General features: G+C 61.6%; 1 protein-coding gene across 3 annotated transcripts; it reads right to left on the bottom strand.

The window, feature by feature from the left end:
- Window positions 1-480: 480 nt before the first annotated feature.
- Erf (ETS2 repressor factor) lies at window positions 481-7,286 on the bottom strand. Of its 3 annotated transcripts, none has more exons than XM_004873032.4 (4): window positions 7,120-7,286; window positions 2,454-2,688; window positions 2,013-2,128; window positions 481-1,933 (listed from the first exon to the last, which is right to left on the bottom strand). In XM_004873032.4, the coding sequence occupies exons 1-4, from the start codon at window positions 7,139-7,141 to the stop codon at window positions 636-638; spliced, it is 1,671 nt and encodes a 556-aa protein (XP_004873089.1). In that variant the 5' UTR covers window positions 7,142-7,286; the 3' UTR covers window positions 481-635. The 3 variants fall into 3 exon arrangements, with proteins under 3 accessions (XP_004873089.1, XP_004873090.1, XP_021106549.1); XM_004873033.4 differs by having other exon boundaries at window positions 481-1,915; window positions 7,120-7,284; XM_021250890.2 differs by lacking the exon at window positions 7,120-7,286 and adding an exon at window positions 6,870-7,059.
- Window positions 7,287-8,064: the final 778 nt, after the last annotated feature.

The raw sequence follows: 8,064 nt of genomic DNA, 5'->3' as shown, positions 1-8,064 counted from the left end.
GCTGGGGTGAGGAGTAGGAGAGGGAGAGCAGGCACTTGTAGAGATTTGTGGCCCATGGATGGCACCCCTCACCCTCTTGACCCCCCCACCCCCTACCACAGAATTTTTGGTACATAACAACATCGTCCCTCCCCTCCTGCAACCTTGTGGGGTATGAAAAACCCAGGCACTCATGGCCCCTAAAGGGGCGAGGAAGGCAGGGGTGAGGGTGAGGGTGGCTGAGGGGTGTGGAGGGGAGGGGAGGTACAAGAGGCAGAGAACAGGGAGGGAGACAAGGCTTTACTTCCTAAGAGATTGTAATAAAAAAGTTCCTGGGTGTTAAGGCCAACGCCTCATTCAAATATAAATTCCCCAGATGGAGGTGGCCCCTTTAACCCCCCCCCCCCGCCCCAATTTACCCCAAGCTTAGAAACCCAGAGACAAGGGACAGCTCCCAGCCCGGGGCACCCCACCACCACCATTAAAAACAAAACCAAAAAAAAAAAAAAAAATGTTTTATACAAAATGTGGGGAGGGGAAAGGTAGGAGGCAGGGAGGAGACTAAAGAGCTGCCCTCACCTCCAGGGCTTTGGGGGGTTAAGGCAGCAAAAGAAGCATGGGGAGTGGGGGTAACCCGGGCCCCCTGACCACAGCCCTCAGGAATCTCGATGCTCCAGGGAAAGCTGGGCTGTGGCATGCTGGAGGTCAGAGCTCACCCGCCTTGGGGTGAGGGGTCCCCCAGCCTCCCCAGGCCCCTCCCCTCGCACCTTCTTGTCCTCACCCTCATCCTCAAGGCCCCCAGGGGGGCCCCCACCCCCCTCCAGGCGACAGTCTTCACTCCAGCGCCGCTTAAAGCGCAGCTTGAGGGGCATACACTGGGCTGCCCCAGGTGTCTCGCCAGGCTCCGGCTTGGGGGGTGCAGGTGGGGCACGGGGTGTCTTGAACACCTCCCCATCTTCCTCATCCTCATCGCTGATGTCAGTCACCTCCACCTCCTCGGATTCGCCTTCTGAGATAGGCTCCACCTTGATCTGTGGCGGCGGTGGGGGGGGGACCAGCGCCCCCGCCCCCTCAGCCAGCCCACCGCCTGCGCTGCTGCCACTGCTCTTGTCAGTGCCTCCTGGAGCCTTCTCTCCAGCTGCCCGCTGCCGGCGTCCTAGTGGGGGTGGCTGCAGCTTAAACTTGAATGGGGAAGAGGAGGAGGAAGAGGAGGACGAAGCTGAGGACTGGACCGGTGGGGTCTCAGGTGCCATGGGTGGCAGTGGGCACTTGTCAGGGCGCTGGGGTTGGGGCACCACTAGCCCAGGGTAGTGCAGGAAGGCTCGGGGACTGAGGTGGTAGTTGTAGACGCTTTGGGTATGGGCCTGCAGGTACCGTTTCATGTCCTCAGGGCTGAAGGAGAAGTGCGAGCCTCCCCCTGAGCCGCTAGGGCCACCACCACCACTGGGATACATAGGACTCAGTGTGGGTGAAGGTGTGTAGGCCAGGTGGGTGGGTGTCATGGGCAGGGCTGGTGAGAGCTGAGGGGGTAGCAGGGAGCCAGGCCCAGCCAGAGGCGACACAGGGAAGGGGCTGAGGGGCTCAGGGCCACCCCGGGGCCTGGGATAGACACGGAAGACACCAGGGTCATGGGGCAGGCGGGCCAGTGGGGGCCCTCGGAAAGCACCCAGCTCTGGAGGGCCAGGTGGTCGTGCCCGGGGATCCTCTCCCAGTGGCTCCTCCAGCTCTGATGTGCCATCACTACAGTCACTGACTGAGCCACGACCCAGACGGCGGGCTACCACAGCAGAGAAGAGGGAGGAGGAAGATGAAGAGCAGGCCGGTGGTGAGCGGGGGTCCTCGGTGGGAGAGAGCACCTCAGAGGGCGTTGAGGGAGGAAAGCGGAAGTGGCTGCCACCAGACGGCACTGGAGGGGCACTCTGTGGCACTGCACCTCCTGAGAGGAGAGGGGAGACTTGGTATCAAGGCTCCTACCCCAGCCTAGGAGGATGGACCCTCTACTCCTTCCAAGGTCACCCATCCCCAGTACTCACCAGCCAACCCTACATCGATGAAAGGGTAATTAACCAGCACCAGTTTGTTGAAGTTGAACTTGTAGGTGAACCGTTTCCCCTTGGTCTTGTGCAGAATGCGTTTGTTGTAGTAATAGCTGTGGAGGTAGAAACACAATTAGGATGGTCACTCGCTATTCCTGGGGCCTCAGACCTAGACTCCATACCTTGACACTGCTTGGGCACTGCTCACAAAGGGAACCAGAGAAATGTGGACCACATGAGAAAAATCAAATGTTCTCTAGGACAACCCTGTGTTACCACCATTTGTCTCAAGAAAGGCTATAGCTTTCCCAGTCAAACAGCTAGGATCCGGCAGAGCCAGGAGTCAAACCCAAAGCCTGCTCCCATGGGTCAAAGGCCTCTCAAATTGGTGAGGGCTGTCCACATGTGTCCTAGGGCCCATAGCAACACGCTCCTCACCGCAGGGCCCGGCTCAGCTTGTCATAGTTCATCTGAGGCTTGCACTTGCGGACGCCCCAGAGCCGGGCCACCTCATCAGGGTCCTTGATGACGAATTCCCCGTAGTCCCCCTGCCAGGCGATGACGCCCTGGTACTCCTCCTTCCGCAGCAGCTCCAGGATAAAGTGCCACAGCTGGATCTGCCTCGAGCCAGGGGACGACTCCGGCTTGTAGGCCCAATCCGGGAAGGCAAACCCTGGGAACAGGAGGTAGGGAGTGGCCTGGGGTCAGGATGCCAAGTCAGGTGCTGTGGGTTGCATCCCAGGGTCCAACTCCTACCTCACCCTCATTATGGAGAAATCCCTCTCCCCTCACCCAAGTGAAGGCCTGAGTTAGAGGGAGACAGTGTGTGTCTATGTGAGGGGGCTAGACAGGAACTGGGGAGAGGGGGAGGGGAAGCTGGAGCCTGCTCCAGCGACACTGGGAGAAACAGGAAACCGTCGGCGGCGGGTCCCGGGGCCAGTGCCAGGGGGCCAGGCACCAAGCCAGGCCGGCGGGCAGGGCTGCCAGTGGGGGAGGGGCAGGAAAGGGCACATGTGGCCAGCCAGATTGGGGCACAGCCCCCCAGCCTCTCCTCACTCCCATTCAGAGACAGTAGCACTCCCCCCAAGCTCCTCTGATCCCATCCTTAGGAATATATACTATCTGACCCCCAAAACCTAATAGCCCCAGTACCATCCCAGAACCAGGGGATTTTTTTTTTTCTTCTTAAAAGGACCAAGAGGGGTGGGGTGGCTGGTTGACGATGAGGTCAGCGCTCGCACACACAGAGGCTTCTGTCTTCCCTGGAGAGTGAAACTCAGACTGTCTGAGGGCCCCCCTAAGCCCTGGACCCTCTGAGTCGCACTGCCCTTCCCAGAACCAGGCCAGCCCAAGCAGAGACAGAGCAGGCACACTGGAGCAGTCACCCTCTTCCCATTTCTGCCTTCTCATCTTCAGCTTCTTCCCTGCCCACCTGCAGGTTGGCCCACCCACCCCAAACATTAACCTTGGGTAGAGGTTGGTGGTGGGCTGGCTGGTCCCTGGAGGGGTGGGGAGCCTGGGGGGGGGGCTGTGGTTGTTGTCATTTCCCAAACCCCCGGGTAATCAGGGGCCATCAATAATTCAGCACTAGGCAGCCGGTAATGGAGGGGTGGGAGGAGGGAAAGGAGAGGAAGAGAGGGAGGGGGAGGCAGGGCAGGGGCCCTGGTGCCTCTAGAGAGAAAAGGCCAAGGTAGATAGCTAAAGATGGATGGGGTCTGAAGGCCCAGTCAGGCTGCAGGAGTCAGTTCCCTCCCTTGGCCCCAGCTCAAGCAGGTACCAACCAGGGCTCTGGGTAAGACTAAGCCTCCCCAATGACTCCACCCCAGTCTGGAATCCAACAGGGGATCATTCCCCTAGGGAGCACAGATTAGTGTTTCTGATCAGTGATCAGGTAGCTAGATCCCTGCTCCCAGGAGGACTACCCCCTCCAAATCTAGACCTCAATGTATCCTACATGGACCCAGGTCCCTCATCCCTAGCCCCAGAGAGCCTTAGTATGAATTCCCCACCTAGTCCCTGCCCCATTCAGAAATCTGGACCTCAAAGCAGCCCCCAGAGGTCCAGGAATATGACCTCCAGCTGTTGAGGTCCGGAGTCTTGCACCAGCAGCCCTGCTCCTTTTGGCAGTGACAGCCCCTAATAAGCCCTTCCAGGAACCTAGGCATCCACAGTCCCAAGCCTCACAGGAATTCAGGCGCTCATCCCATTACCCTCCTCTTGCTTGAGAAAAAGAACATCCCAGGGTGTCCCTTGGGGACAAGAAGTCTTTGGGAGCCCAAAGGTTTTTAGGAGCCCAGGTGACCAAGCCACAACCTGCATGTATTCTGGAACCCCCTCAAAAAAGCTCCTGGTACTTCTCAGGGCAACAAGCTCCATGCTACTCCCACTTCAGCCCCAATCTGGCTCCCAGACCCAGGAGGGGGGCTGAAGCCCCTCAGACATCAGTCTGGGGGTGGAGGGGTGTACTGACTTCCACCCTCCCCCCAAAATTAAAGCCACCCTTCCCAGCCCACCAGCCTCAGCCTCCATGTCCCGGTAACCAGGCAACGTGTGCAGCGACAGTCCTGGGAGCGGGGGAGCAGGAGGCTAAAAATAAACTTTGCAGAAGAGAGGGAGTGAGAGAGACTACATCCAACACAAAGGGAACTCGGAAAGGAGGTGGGGGGGGGCTCTGGAAAGGCCTCAAGCCACGTTCTGGGAGCTGTCCCAGGCCCCCTTGTTAACCCTCTTCCTTGAGCAACACCTCCCAGGGTCTGGACAGTGGCTGCCACTCCTGGCAGGGACCCTGACCCACACCCAGGCCCACCCCAATGACGGCTTCCCTGATCGGACACCGCATACACGAGGGCCTGTTCCTGCCTGGCTTGGGAGGGTGGGTAAAGACGGGGGGTGACGTCAGGGTATCTCAATGGGGCTCTGTTCCCCGGGCCTTGAAGCCAGGAGCCAGGCACGGGCAAGGGGAGCATGTGTGAGTGTGTGTTGTGTATGAACCCACGTGCTTATATCAGGGAAATACCAGCCCTGCACTAAGAAAGCTTAGGGGTGCAGGACCTCTATAGCATGGGGAACCAGTGCTGCAGGTAAAGGAACAGCAGCTGTACTGAGACACAGGTTCAGGAAATGCAGACAGAGTATAGAGATGGCAGCAGACCGACAGGAACAGCTTGGGACGGCTGGGTCCCAGAAAGCACACCTGGATCCTACAGAGATGGAATAGGGATTCTCTCAGGCAGTGAAAGCCTGGGTGGGGGCACAACTCCTGGGAACCCCCCAACTTCATGTGACCGCCCAAACTTTTTTAAAGGGACTTTGGGTGTTGGAAGGGATGGGTGGTGGTAGAGGAACAACATGCTGCCCTCCATGGGGGCCCCATCACCTCCCCCACTGCAGGCAGTCCTCGATGGCGCCAGAGCCAGCCAGAGCCGGGAAGAAAACAGGAAGTGGGAAACAGCCACGGCAGAGAAGAGAGGGGCCGGGATGGAGGATCGGATGGAGGGGCGTACAGCTGCCGGCAGACAGAAGGACAGACGGATCTAGAGGCCTTGCTGAAGCCCATCCCCCTCGATCCCCCAACCAGAGAACGAACACGAACACACACACACACACACACACACACACACACACACACACACACACACGAGACTCCGACCCCAGACAGGGCTGGGGGAGCAGCCTAGCCGGTCTGATCGGGCCAAGGCCCGTAGCTGAAAGGGAAGATGAGGCGGGGCACCTTGGGTGCCCTCCCCCGGAGAGGGTAGGCTCCAGCTGCCCCCCAGGCCAAACAGCCCCGGGAGCCTATGGGAGCCAGGGAGTATGTGCGACACACGTGACTGACCTTACAGCATTCAGCACCCCTGCCCACCCGAGTACCCCTCCTAGGCCCCAATCCCCAGGCACCCGGAGTCCTGCTCTGAGCCCTTTAAGAGCTGCCCCCACCCGCCGAGCAGGGGGGTGGGGTGGGGTGGGGTGGGCCGGTCGGGGCACACACCCGCACACAGGAGTCCTAGCCGCGGCCGGCGGCCGCCGCCGAGGAAAGGAAACAAGTTTGAACAGCGGCGCCCGGCCCCCTTCCCCCTCCCCCGTCCCGCCCCGGGCCGGATTCCGACGGGGTAGACGGGCAGGGGGCGGCTAGGACCCCTCCCCCCGCACGCTCCGGCGCAAAGTCCAGCCCGCGCGAGCTCGGGGGCGGCGGGGGAGGGGAGGGGGAAAGTCCGAGTGGGAGGGGGGTTAATCCCGCTGCCCCCCGCCCGCCGACTGAGGGGGGAGGGGAACCTTGGCCCCTTAAGGAGGAGCAAGTTGGCGGGGAAGAGGAGAGGAGGAAAAAGACGGCCCGCAGAAAGAGAAGAGCTGGATCCGGGAGGGGGAGCGAGGGGGGAGCCTCTACGTCCCCCTCCCCGCCCATCCCAAGCTCCTCAACCCCGGGCCTCCGGCGGCGCGGGAGGAAGGTACCCAGGTCTCTCCGGAGCCACCTTAAAGCCGCGCGTTCTAAGGTCGGAAACAAAAAGTTCCTTTTTCGAACGTTCGGGCTGCGCTTTGGAACTTTGCGACTCGGTGCGGGCGGGGGAGCGAGGAGCCGGCGGAGACAGGCGGGGGAGGGGAGACGCAGCCCGGACCCCGAGTCCCGGGTTCCCCATTCACGCCCTCCTAGAGATCATCCCATCTCCCCCTCTAAATCGGTGCGGGGCACACGCTGCCTTGAAGGTCACGGTCCGGAACGCGCAGCGCGGAACCAGGGACAGCAGGGCCGCCCCCCCCCCCGCCCCGCACACGTCCCGGCCCCCAGAGTGCAACGTGACAGAGTGGCAAGGAGGGACCCCACCACCCCAGTGATCTCAGGAGTGGAGAAGAGCCCACCTTTCCGGGTCCGGGCAGAGAGAGAAGACCAGGACTCAGCACCCACACCACTCCGACCGGAGCCACGAACTGGGGGTCCCAGGCTGCACCCCCGCTCGCGCCGCGAGAAGCAACAGGTCTCGAGTGCTTGGGGGTCCCCCAGAAGTAGGGATCACTCCGGCTACCTCAGATCCCTTCGCCCCCCCCCAAAGTTTCTCCGCCCGGTTTCCCGGGGCAACAAGTCCCCCACACGTGCTGCCCCCGCCCCCACCTGTGTCCGCGGGAGTCTTCATGCTGGGGGGCCCGGGGCGAGGCGCCCCAACTCCGGGCCGCGGCTCCCGGCGCCCGCGCTGCCCCGTCCTGTCCCGCGCCCGACGGGCCGCCCTCTCCGCCTCACTCGGCCTCGCCTCTCAGAGCCTCTCCCCTCCCCGCCGCCGCCTCCCGGGTTAATATCGCACTCCGGGGCCGGGACGCCCACGCCCCCCGGCCTGCGACGTCACCGCCGCGTCGCCATGGAGACACTGCGCCCGCCCCCTCCCAGCGCACTCACACACACGCTTGCCGGCTAGCTGCCTCTGAGGACCCGCCGGCTCTGTACTTAAAGGGGCCGCGCGGCGGGGGAGAGAGGAAGGAGAGGGCCAACAGTGAACAGGGGTCTTGGGGGTCATGACCTTTCTCGGAGGCTCCAAGTCTGCAGATAACCTAAATCCTCAGCATTCGCTACCTGCCCCTCCCCTCCTTTTTTAGCGTCCCCCCCCCCCCCGGGCTCGAGTTTCCTTTGGGAGCCTGGGTTAGAAGGGATGCCCTCCGTGAAGGATCAGGAATTTTTGAGGGGAAGGGCACAGATCTTTGGGGTGCAGGCAGAATCTTTTCTGAGGAGGACGTAATCAGGACCTTGGACTACAGCATTTCTCAGTCTGGCCTTACCCCCCACCACCACCACCACCAAGAGCCTGAATGGGGGCAGCTGTCCAGGGGTGGGGTGGAATGGGTGGGAAGCATTTCCCAGGATCGGAAATGGGGAGGCGGTTGTGGCCTCCGCTCCTGTGGGGATGGGGTCTTGGCTTTCCTGATAGCCTCAGTCCAGCTGGGGAGGAAGTGACCTGAGAAAATGCATTCGGGAGCCACCACCACCATCCCCAGGCTGCAGCTGTCCTGGAGACACGGCTGGCGCCGGAGGTACCCCACCTCCACCACTAGGGCAGGGGGTTCCGGA

This window comes from Heterocephalus glaber, unplaced genomic scaffold (assembly GCF_053883595.1).
Source record: "Heterocephalus glaber isolate CG9 unplaced genomic scaffold, H.glaber_assembly_v1.0 deba00001744, whole genome shotgun sequence".
Taxonomy (NCBI): domain Eukaryota; kingdom Metazoa; phylum Chordata; class Mammalia; order Rodentia; family Bathyergidae; genus Heterocephalus; species Heterocephalus glaber.
The sequence above is the reverse complement of the archived record's forward strand: the minus strand, read 5'-3'. Positions and strand labels throughout refer to the sequence as shown.

Bases quoted from the DNA above. Each gene is read 5' to 3' on its own strand.
- Erf (XM_004873032.4), bottom strand. From the start codon at position 7,141: ATGAAGACTCCCGCGGACACAG. The intron at 2,129-2,453 runs GTGAGGAGCGTG...CTACCTCCACAG, and splicing joins AAGCTGAGCCGGGCCCTGCG to CTATTACTACAACAAACGCA. The intron at 1,934-2,012 runs GTGAGTACTGGG...CTTGATACCAAG, and splicing joins CATCGATGTAGGGTTGGCTG to TCTCCCCTCTCCTCTCAGGA.